Consider the following 22,855-nt stretch of genomic DNA (forward strand, 5'->3'; position numbering starts at 1 on the left):
CTCGGAAACCCAAGGAGGAGTCGCTATGGATCAGACATGACTCCACGGCAATGGTTGCCTTGCCTTTTCTTCAAATATGTGGTGATTTTTGATTGTTGATTTTAAAGAAAGAGGCAGTAAGGCTGCCTAGAAGCTCTGTACTCTGTAAGTCTTCTGGGTGGCTTCATTTTTTTGAAAAGCAGGTAGGGAGCTGGCTATTAACCTCTAGGGTAAGTGTGAAAATGTAAAGACTGTCTTTACTCTTTAGTAAATTGCCTATATACTTTTCAAGCAAGGTTGTGTCATCTGCCTATTGCAGGTGGTTAATGAGTTTTTCTCCAGTCCTGATGCCATGTTCTTCATATAGTCCAGCTTCTCAGATTATTTGCTCAGTATGAAGACTGAATAAGTATGGTGAGAGGATACAACCCTGACACACACCTTTCCTGATTTTAAACTGTGCAGTGCTGATGATGTAACCCTGCTTGCTAAAAGTGAAAAAGACTTAAAGCACTTACTGGTGAAAATCAAACAGTACAGCCTTCAGTGTGAATTACACCTCAACTTAAAGAAAGCAGAAACACAACTGGACAAGTAAATAACATCACAATAAATGGAGAAAAGATTGAAGTTGTCAAGGATTTTATTTTACTTGGGTCCACAATCAGAGCCTGTGGAAGCTGCAGTCAAGAAATCAGATGACTTTATTGCATTGGGCAGTTCTTCTGCAAAAGATAACTTTAAAGTGTTAAAGAGCATAGGTATCAATTTGAACACTAAAGTGCGCCTGACCTGAAGCCATAGTATTTTTAATCGCTTTATATGCATGTGAAAGCTGGATGGTGAATAAAGAAGATTGAAGAAGTGATACATTTGAATTGGTGAAGAATACTGAATGTACCATGAACTGCTAGAAGAATGTTTTGGACGAAGTACAGCCAAAATGCTCCTATAGAAGTGAGAATGACCAGACTTCATCTTTCATACCTTGATCATGTCAGAAGGGACTCAACTCCTGGAGAAGGATGTCATGTTTGGTAAAGTAGAGGTTAGCAAAAAAGGGGAGTACTCTCAACAAGATGGGTTGACACAGTGGCTGCAGTGATGATAGCAACGACTGAGGATGGCGCAGGACCAGGCAGTCCTTCATTCTGTTGTAATAGGGTTTGCTATGAGTTAGAACTGAGTCAACAGCATCGAGCAACACCACTTTTCCTTTCTTTTCTGTAGAAATACTCTTCCGTTATTTCTTACTTGTTTTACCAACATTATTCTTTTGTGCTTATCTGTCCCATGATTTATTTTGTTCCAGTTTAAAATTGACTGACGCTGATTAGGTTTGATTTATTCACAAAGGATATTGTCTAAAAGAAGCTTTTGCTCTACTTAATGCAGTAAATGAATGTTTTCTTATATTTCACAAATGCATTTTTATTGCACAAGACTTGGGGTTTTACTTATTTTATGTCCTGTTTTGTTCAAGAAACAGTTTAAAGACAGTTAAGTCTTACATAGGAAATTCATTTAGCATAATATTGTAACTAGGCAAAAATCTTGATTTGAATTATAACTGAAGACTAATTTTACTTAAACGAATTTGAGTTAGCTTTGACTTGAGGATATTTTTAAAATAAATGTATTTATTTAGATTGGGACTTAATCATTCTTCCTGATGTTTTTGGTAGAGGATATGGTTCTAGTCCAGATGATGGAAAGGCACCTAACTGTGTAGAGTACTGTTAAGTTAGGCAGCTCTTTGGGTATATATGTGGTAATTGCTACACACACTGGCATCGCTTTTTATATAGTTCCTGGGAAACATGACTATATAATTTTTTGTTCAAACTGAGACACTTAGGAGAGTGAAAGAGAGTGCTATTAATAATTATGCTGGAACAGTAGGCATAAACCAGAGCATATGATCATCCTTCCTGGGTTTCATGGATTTTTAAGGTTAAAAGCAGAGGTAGAACTACATTGTGTCCAGCTACCACTACCGATTGGTGTGATCACAGCCACAATAGGTGGATCCTGATAGAATGGAAGAAAAACGTGAAACAAAACCAAATTCTTAAAAATGTCCAGACTTACTGGACCAGTTGAGGCTAGAGGACCCCAGAAGACTGCCACCCTGAGGCACTCTTCAAAACTTAAACCTAAATTTTCCCCTGGGGTCCCCTTTTAGCTAAGTAACAGATTGGCTTATAAAATAAAGATTGTCACCTGTGAGTAATGAGTTCCTTTCAAAAACCATCAAATGGTAAAAAATTAAAGCAAAGATAAGGAGGCAGGGAAACTAGAAGTTACTGGAGGTGCTACAACCAGAAAAAAAAAAACAATGGGAATGATAGCACATTGTTAAAAAAAAAAAGGTCAACCAGTATCACTAAATTTGTATAGAAACTGTTAATCAGTAACCTAATTTGCTGTGTAAACTTTTCATCTTAAACACAATAAAATAGTATTATTTATTTATTTTGTAAAGAGCAAAGGCAATATAAGTCAAAGTGCCTAACTAGTTAACTTTTGTCTTACAGGACATATTTTGGGGGCCAAGAAATGTAGACAGATATTGGATGAAGAGTTGTATGAATGGAAACAGAGTAGGAATCTAAGACTGTCTGAATTTTTGCATAACCAGAATTCCTCCTATCCAGTATAGTCTGGAAGTAGAAAACTTTACCCTAGTATTAAATGTTGAATACAAGTTTCACAAAACTGGCATATTTATATTTTACATATAATCCTTTTTCTCAGTTCTAGGAATTTTGAAGAAGTAAACTATTAGCATTTTTTTTAGGCATGTGGAATTAGCCACTGACTTTGTCAATCCCAAACCAGTTTCCTACTATTACAATTAAACTTTGTTTCTGCTGCCTTATAATTGGCAGATATGTAGAAAATATTAGCTAATTTTAATATCAAAGTATGGAATACCTCATCCAAATAGAAATTATAAGAGTTTCTTTGGACTCTGTTCTGAGTATTAAGTTTTTTGTTTTTTGTTTTTTTCTTTTTCATATTGGGCTGAAATCTGCCACCCTGTAACTTCCATCCATTGGTTCTAGTTCTGTTCTCTGGAGCAGCATGGAGTAAGTCTTTTCTATTAGTAGGCAGCTATCCTATCTCCCCAGTCACCTTTTTTCAGACTGTATGTCCCCAGGACCTCCAATTCTTACATGAAATAACACCCAAATCTATAAGCTTCATGTTGATTTTCTTTGGACGCATTCTAGTTTATCGAGTGTTTTCCATAATACAGTTAAAATATGACGGCTCCGAATTTTAATTCTATGCCACATTTCTATGATACCGTGTACACCAATGCAAAAGACCCTGTACTGTATTAATTTATGATTCTGATACCCTAGTTTATTAGTGCAACTTTAGTTTATGACACTTTTTTTCCTTATCAGCTATTTTTAACTATTGGTTCATGTTAAAGTTTGTGGTCAGCTAAAACTTGTCAGCGCAATAGCTGTTGAAGTACTCCTTTTTTTTAGAAAGCATTTTTATATGTCATAGGCTCTCAATTCAAAAGTTAAAGAATTTTAGCCAGAAATTAATTTGATTCACTTTTGGAAATTGTTTTTGCCTTACTGAAGTTTAAATGGTTACACTTGCAGAGTATTTTTAGGTCTCCTTCTACAGTATGTGCTATTACATTTTTAAGAGTAAAGAAAAAATTGAAATGCTACCGGTAAGCTGGGAAATTTTTCTAAAATAATAGATATTTAATGGTAGATTTTATACCCTAAAGCGGGATTTCTCAATCTCAGTACTATTGATATTCTTTGGGTAATTTTTTGTTGTGGGGGGCTGTCCGGTACATTGTGGGATGTGTAACAGCATCCCTGGCCTCTAGATGCCAGTAGCCCAGTCCTTCCACTCCCCACAGTTGGGACAATCAAAAATATCTCTAGACATGGTGATATGTCACCTGAAGGCCAAAATATCCCCTAATTGAGAACCAGTGCTCTAGGATAACAGGTATTTATGCTAACAGGGTAATAATTTCTACCTTAAATTTTCTTCATAATTGGATTAGAATACAGTATTTTTTAAATCATGATTTCTTTGTTGATTTTTTAAAACTGTGAAGCATAATAACCTTGCATACAGCAACTACTTAAAAATTTCCTAATCATTCAGTTTTTGTTACTAATACTGCTGCTTAATCCCAGTTCATCAACCCTGCTTTGTGAAATGATCTATGGTCTGAAACATAATATGTGTGAGGTTAAGGGATGAAAATTACAGAAAACATAATAAATGTGTGGTATTGAATAGGTGGTTTATGAAATTCAAATATTTGATCTTATCTAGCCCATAATTAAATTACTTGAAAATGTGCTTTTATTTAAGTTGATTAAACTCCTAGATTTTACAATTAAATTGTATTTTGTTTATTTTTGTACTCTGCAATATAGCCAGCAACCAGCTTCGGGTGTAGCCTATTCTCATCCAACTACAGTTGCTAGCTACACTGTCCACCAGGCTCCAGTAGCTGCTCACACAGTTACTGCTGCCTATGCACCAGCAGCCGCCACAGTTGCAGTTGCCAGGCCTGCTCCAGTAGCTGTTGCAGCTGCTGCAACAGCTGCTGCTTATGGAGGCTACCCTACTGCACACACAGCAACTGACTATGGTTATACCCAGAGGCAACAAGAAGCACCACCCCCACCACCCCCAGCTACTACACAAAATTACCAGGTAAGAAAACTATTACTCTGGATAGCTATAACACACAGACTTAGGTGCCATCAGTGTATGCCAGTGCTTCTCAAACTTTGGACTTCTAAAATATAGTGATTATGTATTCCTAAGGAGCCCTGGTAGCATAGTGGCTAAGGCACTTGACTGCTAACCAGAAGGCTGGCAGTTCAAACCCACCAGCCACTCCTCGGAAGGAAGGTTGGGCATTCCTACTTCCGTAGTGATACTGCCTCGGAAACCCAAGGAGGGGTCGCTATGAGTCGGGGCCGACTCGATGGCAAACAACAACAATGTATTCCTAGGCAGTTTGGAGGCATAGTCCCAAGCATTTAAGTTTCCTTGCAGTGTGTTTTATGTTAGTTAGTCCCCAGTAGTCCGTTCTCCCCTCAATGTATGTCTTTGCTTTAATTCTAAAGTTTTACATTAATTACTAGTTAAATATTTAAATTTCACCCAAAATTTTTGAGAAAAATCAAGACATAAGGAAGATGACCCATATTTGTATTGTGGCATTATGTATCCATTTGGAACATAGCATGTCTGCTATTTTGAGAGCTATAAGCCTAAACTCTATTGGATAAACAAACTACATAGTAGTGCTTTCAAAATTACCAAGGGTGGAAATTCTATTGCCTGTACATTCTTCCTGTCAAGGTGTTCTCTCTTAATTACAGAAATTGATCATGCTGTTGTTCATTCTGTTGTATCTTATTCCCTCTTATGGGAACATTAAGGTCTAGTTTTCTTTTCAACATTATTTTTGAAAACAATGCAGCTTTACTACTTGGTTATTTAATAAAATTTGGTCCTAATTCTTTTAACACGTTTTTTTGTTTGTTAGCTTTCAGAATCATTTAAAAACTTGTCGTCATTAGGTGCTGTCAAGTTGGCTCCGACTCATAGTGACCCATGCACAACAGAACGAGACACTGCCCAGTCCTGTGCCATCCTCACAATGCTCACTATACCTGAGCCCATTATTGCAGCCATTCTGTCAGTCTATCTCATTAGGGCCCTTCCCCTTTTTCACTGACCCTTCACTTTACCAAGCATGTTATCCTTCTACGGGGAATGGTCCGTTCTGACAACATGACCAAAGAAGGTGAGGCGAAGTCTGGCCATTCTCACTTCCAAGGATCATTCCGACTGTACTTCCTCCAGGACAGATTTAAAAAACTTGGTCCTTCTGAATTTCCCGCAGTTTTTCCATATTCTTTATAAGGCATAGGTATTTACTTTGTAAAGTAAGAAATTTTGAGGTATGAATATTCGTATTTGCTATTAATATTTGCTGAGTTCTGAACTCAGAAGTCCTTTTGACATATATCATTGTGTTTTCATTATGCCAAAGATAAAATATAATAAATCCCATTGTCTTTAATAAAGTGTATTAAGCCCATAATTTTCTAGGCCCTGCCTGTCTCTTTAGTCTTACCTCCTGCATATCTCCCATCATTCGTCACTTTATAGCACCAGAATTCACCCATCTAACTTTGATCTTTCACTGTCTTGGGGTTTTATATATAGTATTCCCTCTCCCTGGAATGCCTTTCTCTTTCCCTCCTCCACTATCATTTCATTAATGATAGTAGTAAAAAATAATAATAATAATTAAAATAAAGCTGGAGTAATCATAGAGCTTAGAACACGCAGGTATTCTTTTCTAATACTGTAGAATCCATTCTTTAAGGCATTAATTTTTTAATAAAAAAATTTATTTTAAACATTATTTTTAAATGTTTCAGTGAATTCTTCATTGTAAAACCTAAACATGCTGCTTAAAATGGTTTTGATCTTATTTGATGAAGTCCAAAATGAATCTCCTTAGTATTGAACTTGATTGACTCTTATGTCTATATCTGGGTTCATAATTAGTTGTTTTTTTTTCCTTTATTAGACTTTTATATAGTAAAGATGTTTGTTTTCCCTCCCGCTTAACACATGGCAAGATTTTCTTTAATTCCTTTTCTTTAGGACTCATACTCATATGTAAGATCCACAGCCCCTGCTGTAGCTTATGATAGTAAGCAGTACTACCAACAACCGACAGCAACTGCTGCTGCTGTAGCTGCTGCTGCCCAGCCCCAGCCTTCTGTTGCTGAAACATACTATCAGACAGGTGGGTTTTATGAACATACTCAGCTTCACTCTAAACTATTGAAATACTTGAGACAGGATAGAGTTTTAATGAAGACATGCTCTTGAGTTCATCTAAACTCATTATGTGTATCACCTTGGAGTTCTCTGAGTTCTGAAAGTGGGCAACTCTCTTTATTTTAATTACTTTCATCATCAGGGTGTTAATAGAGCTTTAGATTAGGAGAACTACAAGTGACTTCCAGTATGGACTTCAACACTAATGTGAACAAGAGGTTTTTACCTCTCTTCATTTCTTTTCCTATAGGTAAAGATCATTAACCCTGATCTTTCTAGGGTCCCTTTTAGTTCTACAATTCTGAATCCCTTGAAAGTAATTTTATAATAATCTTGCGTTACATGACCTCAACTTTTCTTATGGTCTCTTCTCTGTTGATGTGTTAGGTACAGTATACCGAACGTTTCAGTTAATTGCCAAGCTTAGATTACGCACAAGAGCAGTGAGTTATCTAAGATTCAGAAGACATTTGTACATTTCCTGTGGGACTTTTGTAAGTCATTTAGCTCTTGGACATTAGTTTCTTGTAATGTTATCTCCATCTGTGTTGTGCGGATCAAATCTCGTAATGACTATAGGTTAAAGTGTTATAAAATCTACCATGCTGTTATGTAAGTTTCCTTTAAATGAGCATAATATTAGTTTGGTCCCTGATCCTTAGGCCTTTATTAGAAATTACATGTGTGTGCTATAGTGATGGTTAATAAATGGATTAATTGCTAATTTGTTGATGAGTAATAAGGCGTATAAAGTTCTTAAAGTACACCCACTCCTCACTTATTGACATGGTCATTAGGTGAAAATAGGCACTGATGTGAAAATTGAGGGTGACCACATCAGATCACAAAATAGAGTATAACTACATCATGAAATAATTCCCACATTTCATCATTACATAACTGCCAAACTACTGACAGTCATGGCCCAGCATAGGTGACACATAACCTGCATAGCTGTGCTAAAGATACGTTATTAATGCACAAAATAATTGGATGGTAGATTTTTTTTTATTATTCTTGTCATAAATGTGAAATGTCAAATAATGAGATACTTGGTAAGTGAGGAGTAGGTCTATACATTTGTCAAGAGACTTTAAGAATAGCTGCACTCAAGCTACTGAGATTTGAAGAATTAAGTCAGTAGTATCATGTGAGTTAAAGGTATTTGAAGTTCACTCTATGGATAAATCAGTAAAATGCAGTAAATGATAATGTGAACAAATTTCCTGTCAGTGAACTTTGAAATTTTTATTGTGAATGCCAACATTATTCTGATTCCAATGTTAACCGTTACACTCAAGTAGATTGACTACCTATACACCCCTTTTCTGAAAACTTTTATTTCTACCAATTATAAGCAGTACTGGCATTTCACTTAGTTTTAAATTTTTCAAAAATATCATTTTGGAAATATATAGGAAGCATTTGAAAAGGGCTAATAAATTAGTTTATACAGATAATTATTTTGGTAATAAAAATTTTTACTCTTTTGCCAAGAAGAAATTGCTGGCATAAAGTTTATAGTTAATAATGCTTATATCTAGGAGCTCTGGTGGCCTAGTGCCTAAGGCACTTGACTGCTAACCAGAAGGCTGATGGTTCAAACCCACCAGCCACTCCTTGGAAGGAAGATTGGGTAATCTACTTCCATAGTGATACCGCCTCAGAAACCTAGGGAGGGGTTGCTGTGAGTTGGCTCTGACTCTGCGGCAGTGAGTTTGATTTTGGTGGGTTTTTTTAATACTTAGATCTATTGTTATTTTTAAGGATATTAGTACAGTAACTATAGTGGCATACCCTTCTGATTATCTGATATGTCTTTTCTCATATAGCTCCCAAAGCAGGTTATAGCCAAGGTGCAACTCAGTATACTCAAGCTCAGCAAACCCGACAAGTGACAGCCATAAAACCAGCCACACCAAGTCCAGCTACAACTACTTTCTCCATTTATCCTGTGTCCTCCACCGTACAGCCAGTAGCAGCTGCGGCCACTGTGGTGCCGTCCTATACCCAGAGTGCTACTTACAGTACCACAGCAGTTACTTATTCTGGTAAGACTGATAATGTGTGTTAACCTGTGTTACTGTAAATAAGTAAAGAAATTAAAAATTTTTAGAAACTTTGTTTTCTCTGAAAGTATCTTACTTCTGATAGCAATAATTACATTAATTGATAGGTATTAATATAAATATAGGTATATATTGTAACAAATGGATCATACTGTTAGTTGTTTTTGTTTTTGTTTTTTTAAAAACCAGGTTCTCTTAGCAAAATAAAAATGCTTTTCACTGAGTTGTCTTGAGCCTCACATTATAATTAGAGCAAGTATCACCCAGTCTTCTACAGTCATTTCTTTTGACTTTATCACAACTTCAACACTCGAGGTTAACAATCAGGGAATACTGCTAGCATGTTATATAATTGCTTATTTTGGCCGATGAAGAGCTGTTTCTTCATATTTATTATCAGGAATGAGTGATCTTGAAAATACTGGGTCGCCTTTTCTAAAGATTACTAAGATAATGCTTATATAACACACCTGTCTGGAAAAGACAGAGTAACTTTATTAGCCTTAAGTAATCATACGTTTTCCCTGGAGAGGTATCAGCACTAGAACCCTAACTGCTATGTCTACTACGTTTTTTTTTTTTAATTCCAGCTAGGATAGTTTACAGTATTAAAATGATTAAATTCACATGTTGTACTTTTGTAGCTACTCTTGTATTTGTGTTCCTGTTTGGTGTATTGTTGTTTTACATTTTATTTTATCCCTTAATACCATCTCTTATTCCCTAGAGAATTTAAGGTGGCTTATGCAGGTTTTTCCTTCTAGATATTTTATTGTTGGTTAAATGTCAGAAGCCTAGCAAATACTTTGTTATTTTTCAAGGATTTATCTCTTTTCTACATCAAATGCTGTTCTGGGTGCGGTAATGAATTGATAGACTAGGCAGATGTGGAGTATTTGAGAAGAACAGTTCATTGTTCTGGAATATGGTGTACCTACCAGGAAATGAGACTAGAAATTCAGAGTGGTTTAAATTATGTGGAATAGTTGAAAGCATAGTACAGTGAGCACCATATGCCATTCCCTTGTTAGGTGCTGTTGAGTTGATTCTCACTAGTAGCGACCCTGTATACAACAGAACAAAAGACTACCAGATCCTGCACCATCCTCACAGTTAATATGTTTGAGCCTATTGTTGCAGTCATTGTGTCAGTCCATCTCAGTGAGGGTCTGCCTCTTTTTCACTGAGCTGCTTTACCAGGGAGCTCTGGTAGCATAGTGGCTAAGGTACTTGACTGCTAACCAGAGGACTGGCGGTTCAAACCCACCAGCCACTCCTCGGAAGGAAGATGGGGCAATCTACTTCCGTATTGACACTGCCTCGGAAACCCAAAGAGGGGTCGCTATGAGTCGGGTCCAACTCGATAGCACATAACAACAACAGCAACTGCTTTACTAAGCATGATATCCTTCTATAGGGATTGATCCCTCCTGCTAACTTGTCCAAAGTACATGAGATGAAATCTCACCATCCTCCCTCTGAGGAGCATTCTGGCCATACTTTTTCTGAGATAGATTTGTTCATTTTTATGGCAGCCCATTGTATAGTCAATATTCTTTGTTAACACCATAATGTAGATGCTTCAGTTCTTACTCATTGTTCAGCTTTCACATTGCATATGTGATGATTGCAAATACCATGGTTTGGTCTGGTGCAGGTGCCCCTTAGTCCTCAAAGTGACATCTTTGTTTTTTTAACACTTTAAGGAGGTCTCTTACAGCAGATTTGCCCATTGCAGTATACTTGTAAAAACTGCAAGGAGGCCACATGTTCTGACCTCCTCTAATCCCACAAGAGGAAGACAGGATTACCAACAGTAACCCAAGGCCTACTACTGCAAGGCCAGACATGCTGCCTCCCTCCATCCCTTTCTCCAACCGTTCCTCCCAAAGCACCCACCACCTCTCTCCTGGGCTCAATAATTCACTGCAGTAGCCACACAGAACTCACAGAGTATGGGGTTTATTAGGGAAGCACCAGGCTACAACTCAAGTTCAAGAAAAATCTCAGTTTCTCTCCCAGCCCACCGTCCCTCAGCCAACAGTCTCTCACAGTCTCTTTCCCAGCAGCACTGGTCCCTCGGTGTCTCACTCAGTGATACGTGTCTCTTGCGGCTCTTTCCCAGCAGCACGTGTCTCTTTCAGGGGTGCGTGTCTCTTTCGGCAGCACATCTTCCTCCACCAGCAGTCAGAGAGAGTTCTGCCTCCAGGAGGCCTCCTTTTGAGCCTGGAAGGGTGGTCAAACTAGCCAATCACAGCATCAGAACTCTAAGCACGTGAGAGAGAGTGGGAACTTCCCAGAACATTGTATTGTGCCACGCCCAACAGAAATAACCCAGGTGGGCGACTTTAAAATCAGGATCTCCTCTGTAGCTAATAGCAATTCCCACCTTAGCGTTTACAAAGACTTATGGGTAGAAAAGCCACACTAAGTAATTTACTACACCGCAATACTGTTTGATTTCTTGACTGCTGCTTCCATGGTTGTTGATTGATCTAAGTGAAATGAAATCCCTGACAACTTCAGTATTCTCACTTAGATTCATCAATTGTTACTATTTTGTCACATTTTGCTTTACCTCTTCTATCTCTAATAAACATCGTCAAATGTCTGAGCAGTATATTTTATAAGTTATATATGGCCTGAAGCTTTGCTGTGAAAACATTTATTTCCTAAGAATAAGGACATTCTTTTACATACCCAAAGTCAGTATTGTTAAAAAGGAATTGAACATGATATTGTTTAATACCTCGTAAATAAATTTCCGTAGTAGTCCACAGATAGCTTTTATGGCTGGGTTTTTTATGTTTGGTATGTTTGTGTTTTGTTTTAAATGTAGGATGTAAGCAAAGATTGTGGATTTGGTTATCATATCTTGTTACTTACTGTTAATCTAGAGTAATCCCTCTACTTTTGTCTTTCATAAGATTGACATTTTTGAAGAATTCAGCCAGTTGTCTTATAGAATATCCCACATTCTGAATTTATCTAATGATTTCTTCACGTTTAAACCAAAAACCCATGGCTATCAAGTTGATTCTCAGTCATAGCAACCCTGTAGGACAGAATTAGAACTGCCCCATAGGGTTTATATGGCTATAAATCTTTGCGGAAGTGGGCTGCCACATCTTTCTCCTTCAGAGCAACTGGTGGGTTCAAACCACCTACCTCTTCTTGGTTAGCAGCCAAATACCTTAACCACTGCATCACCAAAGTTCTTTCTCTTCATGTTTAGATGCAGACAACTCTTCAGGCAAGAAAACTACTTAAGTGTGCTTTCATTTCACTGTATCAGCAGCATATAATGTTAGGTTACTCTTTATTGATGATGCCAAGTATAATCACTCATTAAGGTAATAAACCACTAGTCCTCTCTCCATTGTAAAGATACCTTTTTCCTTTTGTAATAGGCAAGTAATCTCTGGGCCTGTTGCCTACCTACCTTTCACCCTATAGTTTAGATCCTTTGAAAAATCTTTAGGAATCAGTTACCACAATAGTGGTTGCAAAATCCTTTTATATACATTCTCAGACATTCTTCTCTAAAGAAGAGTCTCTGGAACCCCTCCTTAGTAAATGGACTTCTTCTTCTTCTTCTTATTATTATTATTATTATTTTAAATTGTGATTTGGGTGAAAATTTACAGAGCAAGTTCACTTTCCATACAGCAGTTCACGTATACTTTGTCTCATGACATTAGCTGCAATTTATCACAACAGCAGCTTCCCTCCCACTTCCTTCCCATAGTTACCTCTTGCCTTTGTCCATCCCTCCATGCACTCCTGCCCCCTGAGCTGTCTCCCTGTGCGTAAACAGCCCTTCTTTCTCCCGTGATTGTTCTCTCCAAGGAATTGTGTCTACGTCAGGTAAATGTTCAACTCATATGCCTGTCTTTTGTTTGGCTAGAAGGTGTGCGTTCAATTCAATAATATATTACATACAGTCCATTACTCATTTATCTTTATAAAGCTTGTGCCATATTTGACCAATGAGAACCTCTAAACCAGCACTTGAAACTTTCTGACACAGCCCCAATAGTCTTTGAGCACTTCTTTACTTTCTGGCACAGTAATATGTTAGAAATACTTCATGTTTTTCTGCCCAAGACTAATGATCACCCATCTTGCTAAGGAGCCATGATTTCCTATAATTACTGTTAGGTGTTGTCAAGTTGATTTCAACTCATAACATCCCCACGTGACAGAGTAGAACTTCCTCATGTTTCCTAGGCTATCATCTCTGTGGGAGCAGATGGCTAGGTCTTTCTGTGAAGACACTGTGAGTTCAAACTGCCAACCTTTCAGTTAGTAGCCAAGTGCTTAACCTTTGCACCACCAGGGCTCTTAGAGTAGGTAGTGGTATTTAGAAAGCAAGATCTATATCTACCTGTCTGTCTGTCTAGATAGATAGATAGATATAGTGCTAAAATAAATGTAACAAAGTTTGCCATTTAAACATGAAGAATTCAGTGATGTTAATTGCATCCACCATGTTGTGCTACCATCACCAGTATCCATTTCCAGTAGTTTTTCATCATCCCAAACAGAAACTCAGTACTCCTGTAGCTCCTTTTCTCCTCTCTCCCTGTCTCTTGGTAACCACTCAGTACCCCTTCAGCTCCTTTCTCCCCTTTCCCTAGCTCTGGGTAACTACTAATAAACTTTTGTCTTTATTCATTGGCCTAAGAGTTGCATAGTGTTTTATGGCATGAATGTACTATCTCAGATAGTATATTTAAGTAGATACCAGATTTAAGGTATCTACTTTGGGACAGTTAGTTTTATATTAGTGAAAACTGGCAATAACAGATGAAATAACCCTTGCCACAAAGATTTGTGCATTGCCTGATTGTTTCCCTAAGATAAATTTGTAGATATGGGACTAATAGGACAAATGTGTATGGTTTAAAGAATATATACATAATTTGAAATTGTTGTGCAGAGAAATCACTGGTAGGACTTCTGAGTTCTATATTTGTGTTTTTGGGTATGTGAAACTAGGGTTATTTATTCTTTTTCAACTTGTTAAAATGAGAAGTTCTAGAATATTTGTTGTTGTCATTGTTGGATGCTGTCAAATTGATTCGACTCATATCAACCTTATGTACAACAGAACAAAACACTACCCAGTCCTGTGCCAGCCTCAACAATTGTTGCTTGGTTGAGCTCACTGCTGCACCCTCTCTTTGAGGGCTGCCTTCCTTTTCACTGACCATTTACTTTACAAAGCATGATACCAATCTCCAGGGACTGGTCCCTCTTGACAGCATGACCAAAGTAGAGAGGCAAAGTCTTGGCATCCTTGCTCCTAAGGAGCATTCCATCTATACTTCTTCCAAGATAGATTTGTTCATTCTTCTGACAGTCCATGGTATATTCAGTGATCTTCACCTAGCACCATAATTCCAATGTAACAATTTTTGTTCAATCTTCCTTATTCATTATCCAGCTTTTGCATAATATGAGTTGATTGAAAATACCATTACTTTGGTCAAATATACCTTAGGCTTCAAAGTGACATCTTTGGTCTTTAATTAATGATTTAAGGAGGTCTTCTGCAGCATATTGCCCAATGTGATAAATCGTTTGATTGCTTGCCTGCTGCTGATTCCACAGGCATTGATTGTGGGTACAAGGGAACTGAAATCCTTGACAACTTCAATATTTTCTCCATTTATCATTATTTATTTATTGGTCCACTTGTGAGGATTTTTTTTTTCTTTATGTTGAAGTGTAATCCATACTGAAGGTTGTAGTCTTTGATCTTCATCAGTAAATGCTTTAAGTCTTCTTTCACGCAGGCAAGGTCATATTACCTGCATATTGCAGGTTGTCAGTGAGTCTTCTTCCAATCCTGATGCTGCATTCTTCTTCATATAGTCTGGCTTCTCAGATTATTTGCTCAGCATACAGATTGAATAAGTGTGGTGAAAGGATTCAACTCTGATGTACACCTTTCCTGATTTTTAGTATCTCCTTGTTCTGACTGCCTTTTTGTCTGTGACAGGTTCCTCATGAGCAGTTAAATGTTCTGGAATTTCCATACTTTGCACTGTTATCCATAATTTATCCATATGGATAATGTTATGCATATCCACATGCTTGAATGGCTTTGCATAGGCAGGTAAAAACCTTTCTAGTATTTTCTATGTTCAGCCAAGATCTATCTGACATCAGCATTGATTTCCCTTGTACCATATCCTCTCTGAATCCAGCTTGAATCTCTTGAAGTTCCCTGTCACTATAATGCTCTAACCATTTTTAAAATTATTTTCAGCAAAGATTAACTTGCATGTGATATTAATAGTAATGTTCAATAATTTCTGCATTCTGTTAGATCACTTTTCTTTAGAATGGGTAAAAATATGGATCTCTTCCATTCAGTTGGGCAGGTAGCCATCTTCCAGATTTCTTGGAATAGATGAGTAAGCTTTTCCAGCATTGTATACATTTTGAAATACCTCAATGGGTATCCCATCCATACTGGAGCCTTGTTTTTCACCACTTCCTACAGTTCAGCTTGAACTTCTTCCTTTATTACCATCAGTGTCTGATCATATGCAACCTCCTAATAAAATGATTGAACATAGACCAGTTTATTTGGGGACAGTGACTCTGTGTATTCCTTCCATCATCATCATCTTTTTTTCCCCCTTTTGACACTTCCTGCATCATATTTTGCCCATACCACAGACAAATCCATTGCTATAGAGTCAATTCTATCTCATAGCGACCCCCTTGAGTGCCCAAGGTGGTAAATCTTTGTGGAAGTAGATTACCCTGTCTTCCTTCCTTGGAGTACCTGCTGGGTTTGAATCCCCAACCATTTGGTTAGCAGTCAAATGCTTTAGGCATTGCGCCACCAGAACTCCATATTTTGCCCGTAGAAACCTTAAATAATGCAACTCAAAACTTAAATTTTTTCTTCAGTTCTTTCAGCTTGAGAAATGTGTGTTCGTCCCTTTTAAGTTTTCTAACTGCAGATTTCTGCATGTTTCACTGTTATACTTTGTCTCCTAAGGTCTGCTTGTATAGTTGCCACTTACATATGTATTGGTGCCTAGTAAATGGTGACTTTGTATCATGATGGATTTTCTACTGAAATGGTAGAGTTTTTTCTGATTTGGTATGTTTAGAAATTGTATTTGAGCTGTTTTAGTAATGTGGCTTACTAATTAAACCAAAAAAAACAAACTGGCTGCTAAGTTGAATCTGACTCATAGCTACCCTTCCTTGGGTTTCTGAGGCAGTATCACTATGGAGGTAGATTGCCCAATCATTTTTAGTAAAAGTACTTTTAAGTAAAAAGAATTAACCTTTTACTTAATTTTGTAGACACAAGTTTATATTTGTTTTTCTACCGTGTTTTCCTAAAGTTTGTACATTTATTTCTTAATAATCACTGGAGACTTAAAACTGTTCTTTTAACAGCATTCTGGAATCTTCAGTCCACCTTTCAGAACATGCTTCAATTTTTTTTTTTTTTTAAAGTCATAAGGTAGAATTAAGCTCCCTTTTTATTAGTTTTGCACTATATCCGTGGAAAGATCATCTCATAATCTATGAAGTTAAATTGGTAATGCATGCTTTAAAGATATGATCTGAGACTGCACTTATGTCTGGCACACTGCCTCCTGTGTATGCTATTGATTCTCAATTTAAAAAACAAAATGTAGAAGACCTAGTCATCTGCACTATGTATACCCTTTTTGCCTTGTTTTACTTTGTATTTTCTTGGTATGTAGTTCATGAAGTCATATTTTAAGTCACCTTTTTACAATTTCTATATAAAAAGACTCAACTCATTTGGAAAATGTATTTAAGATTGCTTATAAAAATCATGGTTCTAATGAGTAATAATCTAGAAATACCTTTGTTATTTTTAATTAAACAGTTTTGTAATATTTAAACTGTATCCCTATAATTTGAAAGCATTTAGCTGTGACCTTACTTTTATTGTTTTATCATATTTTTAACTAGTAAAGAGCATTATTAGGACTGCCCAATAAAGAATTTTTGTTAAACTATGCAGTGTTTCTTTCAACCAGTCATGTCAGTTGTTTTTTTTCCTTTTTTTTTTTTTCTTAAATCATCTGATTGTTTACCATTCCTTTTCAGTTCTTTCCTTCTGTTACCACACTTTCTATCTTTAAACTTCATAAACATCTATATAATAGCCTAAAATAAAAGTCTGTAAAGAGGCTTTTTGCAAAAATTGACAACTCCTTTCTCTTCTGAGTATGTCCAGTTTCACATTGTTATGATTCTGATTTCCTGTGCATTTTTGACACTAATCTTTCCAATTTATGTTTTCTTCCCTCTATGTGTAGATATATTAGAGTCAGTGGGTGAGGAGTCCTTTCTTTTCAGTAAAAGTGGCCTCCATTCAAGAGACAAAAGAGTTGATTTCTCCTCAAGTAATTTTTTTAATGCATTTTATTGAAATATAATTTATTTACAGTGAAATGCACAAAACTAAAGTGACATGGGTCAATGTTTGTTTGTTTGTTTGTTTGTTTGTTTCTTCAGTGTTCTCTCCCCTCCCTTCCCACCCCTGGCAACCAACAAAGTTTCCCTCCATATATGAACCTTTCCTTGACCCTCCACAACAACAAACTAATACTATATTTGTCCTTCTGTGATTGACTTATTTCACTCAGCATAATGTCCTCCAAGTTCATCCATATTATGTGGTGTTTTGCAGACTCTACATTATTCTTTAGTGCTGCATAGCATTCCATTATGTGTATGTACCATAGTTTGGTCTTCCGTTATAAATCTTAGAGATAAGTCCCTTGCCAGATACGTAATTATCGGCAAATATGAATTTGTTGCTGTCATTTTTGTTATGTGCTTTTTCGTGGTGTCAATTTCTTTATTCCATATAATTTTTTATGCTGAGCTCATTTTGTTTATGAATCGTGTTATCATTTCCTTCATTGCTATTGTTTTAGTATTTGCTGAGTATTTATGCTGGTCCTCTTTTTTGATGTGAAGGTTTATCATCTTTCTTTGAGGTTACCCTGTGATTTATAGTTCTCTTCTCCAGTTTAGAACAGTTTGTTCTATCTTGTAGTTCTCTTGAATTCCCTACCATGTAGAAGTTCTGTAACGACACAGTTTTTTCCCTGTTTTTGGTTTGGAGTTGCCCTCATTTGTCAGTTGATGTCTCTGGTTCCCTGTTTCCAATCTTGTAGGCTTCTTTACTTTGGATACTTCCATAGCTGGGTTGGTTTCTGGGTTACATCATCATGTGTATTAATGGTCAGTTGTTGGCTCTTGTTGCTTTTCTGTCCAAAGGGCTCCCTTTAGCATCTCTTGTAAGATTGGTCTGGTTTTAACAAATTCCCTTAATTTCTGCTTATCTGAAAATGTCCTAATTTCACCATCATATTTGAGGGACAGTTTTGCCGGGTACATAATTCTTGGTTGGAAATATTTCTCTTTCAGGGTTTTTTATATACCATCCCATCATCTTCTCGCCTGCATGGTTTCTGCCGAGAAATCTGAGCTTAGTCTTATTGGTTGCCCCTTGTATAGGTAACTTTTCATTTTTCCCATGCTGCTCCCATGATTCTTTGTCTTTGGTTTTGGTAAGTTTGATGATGATATGTCTGGGTAATTTTCTTTTGGGGTCTATCCTATTTGGGGTTCATTGAATGTCCTGAATGGATATATTCTCATCTTTCATCATGCTAGGAAAATTGTCTTCCAACAAATCTTTGACAATTTTCTCAGTGGTTTTATTTGTCTCTTCCTGTTCTGGAATTCCAATTACATGTAGGTTATTCCTTTTGATGGTATCCCACTTGAACCTTAGGCTTTCTTCATTTTGTTTTGATCTTTTTTCTGATTTATTTCCTTCCAAAGAAGTGTTCAGGTATTTATTTGCCTTAGTCTCCCTAATTCTGTCTTCCATTAATTCAATTCTGCTCCTTTGCCCATTCAATGTCTTAATCTATTTCTGAAAATTTAGTATTAATCTTCTGGATTTCTTTGTGTAGATTTTGTTTCATTTCTAATTTTTCATTTATTTTGTCGTTTTGTTATTGTATTGTCTTTTGAAATTATTCTAGGGTTTTTTCTGTGTTTTCCTTGATCTGTCTCTCAATTCGTTGAAGATACCTAAATGTAATTATTTTGAATTCCCTGTCAGGGAGTTCTAGTGCTGCGTCTTCCTCAGGGATGTGTTTTGTGTCTGGATCCTGGTCACTTGTTTCTCCTTCTTTATCTTGCTTCTTTGTGTGGATTGTGATGCTCTGTTGTCTCCAAGGCATTGTGACTTTTTTATGTTTATATTTAATTGGTGATTGGATGTTGGCTTGACCTTCCCACAATTTTCGTTTTCTTTTTTTTGTTTGTTTGTTATCTATGCAGGCAGGGTACTGTGTTCCTCTACTTGCTACTTGATAGCACTTACACACTCACTACCTGTCTCCTTTCCTGTTGTCAGCCTCTCGTATATCCCTGCTGACCTTGACAAACAGAGCCTGTGCCTAGGTCCCTGGAATCCGAATGAGAATTCTATCACTTTAAAATCCAAAATGGTTGCCACTTACAAAGATTCAAAATGGCTGTGCCCTCAGTCACTTTAAATATCCAAAATGGCTGCCCCATGTAAACAATCAAAATGGCTGTGCCCTCCGGACAGCGGAAAGTCAATAGCTCAGGTTGTCTCTCTCCCTGCTGTTTCCCTTCCTACTCACAGGCCACCAGCGCAGTCATTCCTGCAGCCCTTGGTGTCCAGGACTGATCTTTAGGTCAGTTCTCAGGTCTCAACACTACTTGGAAATATTCAGGCTGTTGGTCCCGTCAGAGTAGCTGACAGTCTGCAGCTCCAACCGTCTCTGTACTCACCATTTTTGTTCAGGTTTTTCCACTAGTTGGTGCCTAATCCACTTCTGTATAATTCCTTTTAAAGCTCAGGGCTCCAGGATTATCTTCTGTATCCCTGTCCATTAGTTTTTCTTTTCCTTGTTGAAGAGGGTCTGTGTCGCTTGTCTGCCTATTCTTCCATCTTACCAGAAGTCCCTCCTTAAGTATTTCTTATGTTTCATCCCAGCAACTAGGGATCTCTCTTCTGAATGTTGCATAACTCTTTGCCCAACCATTACCACTTAAGGGACAAAAAAGTCTTCAGATTTCTGGAGATCTTAGTCTAGAAGCCATGGTAATACAGTTTTGAGGTAAAGCTTATAAGTAAAATCAGCAGTTTGGTTAGATTTAAAACTTTAACAGAGTTAAAAATCTGTATATCACTTAACATAAACAACATACACATAACCTGCGTATAACTAGCAAAACATGCTTATTTGTTATTGACTTTGGGCAGTGGAAATGGAGAGAATCCTTACATTTTTAACCAGAAAAATCAGTACTTTTACACCTGTTGAGGAAGATGAGAAACAGGGTATCTGGTTTTTAATTGCAAAATCTTTGTTGTCTTATGTTCTCTGCTGGGCTTTACGTAGCTTGCCCCCACCCCCACCCCAAACCAGTTTTTTAGGCTTCTCAGCTTCATCAGTTAAATAACCCATCAGTCAGTCATTGGGGCTCAAAATCTTGGTGTCACCTTTGTTTTCCTCTTGGCCATAAAGTGTGTCACATCTTACCTTGATAAAGTGTGTTTTGTTTTCTAGTATCCTAGTCCACACTTCTTCATATCCAACACTTCCCAAATTGTATTCAGAGGTATCTTGCTTGAAGAAATAGTAATATCTGTAACTAAATAAGCTTGTCAAATTTTGTATCACATCCCTTTAAGTGAGTTATATGCTTCTTAAAGGCAGGGACCAAATTTTAAACCATTTTTATCCCTCCGTAATACCCAGCATTGAGTTACGTGAATAGTTGCTGACAGATTTTAATAGAAAGAACATAAATAAGATTTTTCTCTAGGTTCCATGAGAAGAGATAACATCATTTATAAACATGTACATGTAGACTTATTTAGCAGGAAGTATTCATTAAATGTGAATTTATAACTAACATTTAACTTGGCCTTTTGTACTTATGTAACATTATCTTTGTCTGCTTTTATTTGTAAGGTACATCATATTCAGGTTATGAAGCAGCAGTGTATTCAGCTGCATCTTCCTACTACCAACAGCAACAACAGCAACAGAAGCAGGCGGCGGCAGCGGCAGCTGCTGCTGCTGCAACAGCTGCCTGGACAGGGACCACCTTTACTAAAAAAGCACCATTCCAAAATAAACAACTGAAACCAAAACAGCCTCCCAAACCACCCCAGATTCACTATTGTGATGTTTGTAAGATCAGCTGTGCTGGACCACAGGTACTTACATTGTGTTAGTTTTACCCTGATTTTTGGTGGTTATATTTGATACTTAAGTATGTTTGTTATTCTAAATCTTGTGCTTACAAAATAGGTTTACATTTCTCTACTGTTAACTTTTAGCTAAGCATACATATTTAGCTAAATAGCTTTAAAAAGCTGCTTCTATTGAGATAAGAGAATTCTATTTAGAGAAACTATAAAAATGATTATGAATGTAAATGAAAAATACAGCTTTTTTTTTCCAGAAAGAATACTCTTTAAACATTCATTACAAAGTTTATATTCAAATTAATTGGGAGTTTGGGGTAAGAATGATTCTTTTTCTTGTTTTAGCATCTGTAATTTGCTTTGTAAATAAAGCCTTCTGCTATACGCTTTAACATAGACTTTCTTTTTTTCAAGGTCCATTTTAATTGTGTTAGAGTATACATAAAAGGGGAGCTCTGGTAGCATAGTGGCTAAGGCCCTTGACTGCTAACCAGAAGGCTGGCGGTTCAAACCCACCAGCCACTCCTCGGAAGGAAGGTTGGGCAATCCTACTTCCGTAGTGATACTGCCTCGGAAACCCAAGGAGGGGTCGCTATGAGTCAGGGCTGACTCGACGGCACATAACAACATAACAACATATGTAAAAGATTTTAAAGCTGACATAGATAATTTGATTTCATACACTTGCATTAAAGATGACGCTGAAAAACCAAACCTGCCACCATGAATCACATTCTGACTCAGAGGGACCCAATAAGATAGAGTAAAAACTGTCCTACAGCATTTCCCAGGCTGTAAATCTTTACAGAAGTAGAATGCCTCATTTTTCTCCTGCAGAGTAGCTAGTGGGCTCAAACCACGAACTTTTGGTTAGTAGCCCAGTGCTTTAACCACAGCCACACCAGAGCTCATTTAAAAATGGTTGGACTTTATCAAATGTGTTATTTTGGGGAGCATATAAATAATAAGAGAATACTAATATCTTTTTGCAATATAAGAAAGCTTTTAAATAAGTTCTTTTGATAATCTTCAGGATTGTATTTCTAATGAAAACTACATTTTGTATATGGTTCATAGAATGTTACTTATTTTTCTATGAAGAAAATAAGAACTTTGGGAACAGGAAAAGTAATAGGGAAGGGTCTTTTTCAAAAATACCAATTAAGGAAACATGCCTTTTATAGCTTTTCCTGGTTTTGTTTGTGTGTGTGTGTTTGTTTTTTTTTTTTTTTCCTAGTTACTAAACCTTAGGATACGTGATATAGGTATTAATCTGTTCATAAAAACCAAAGGAGTCAACTCCGTCCTCCACTGTATTTGTTACTTTCTTTATGAATACCTAGTTTTTATATAAAAATTTGATTAGCAGTTCAATAGATTATTTGAAAAGACAAGACCAAATTTTGACTCTAGTAATTTCTTTCCATTAAATCCGTCTCTTCACCCCTTCCCACTGATAGATACTCTTTTTAATTTACTGGATTAGTTCTGTGTACCTTTCAATACCACATTTTCAGTATATTTTCAATTGCCAGCACTCTCCAAGTTACACCAAATTAGGGAACTTTTTTTATTTTTTTTAATTGTGATTTGGGTGAAAATTTACAGAGCAAATGCATTTTCCACACAGCAGTTCATATACGTTTTATTT

The 22,855-nt window shown here is 36.8% G+C and overlaps 1 protein-coding gene across 1 annotated transcript in view; it reads left to right on the forward strand.

The window, feature by feature from the left end:
• Window positions 1-22,855, forward strand: part of ZFR (zinc finger RNA binding protein) — a 108,083-nt gene that overhangs the window by 19,431 nt on the left and 65,797 nt on the right. Inside the window, exons 3-6 of the mRNA XM_007951601.2 lie at window positions 4,410-4,692; window positions 6,670-6,814; window positions 8,682-8,900; window positions 20,966-21,213. Coding sequence (XP_007949792.1) covers window positions 4,410-4,692; window positions 6,670-6,814; window positions 8,682-8,900; window positions 20,966-21,213 — 895 coding nt within the window. The remainder of the gene's footprint in view (window positions 1-4,409; window positions 4,693-6,669; window positions 6,815-8,681; window positions 8,901-20,965; window positions 21,214-22,855) is intronic.

This window comes from Orycteropus afer, unplaced genomic scaffold, assembly GCF_000298275.1.
Source record: "Orycteropus afer afer isolate SDZICR_OR568_19922 unplaced genomic scaffold, OryAfe1.0 scaffold00302, whole genome shotgun sequence".
Lineage (NCBI taxonomy): Eukaryota > Metazoa > Chordata > Mammalia > Tubulidentata > Orycteropodidae > Orycteropus > Orycteropus afer.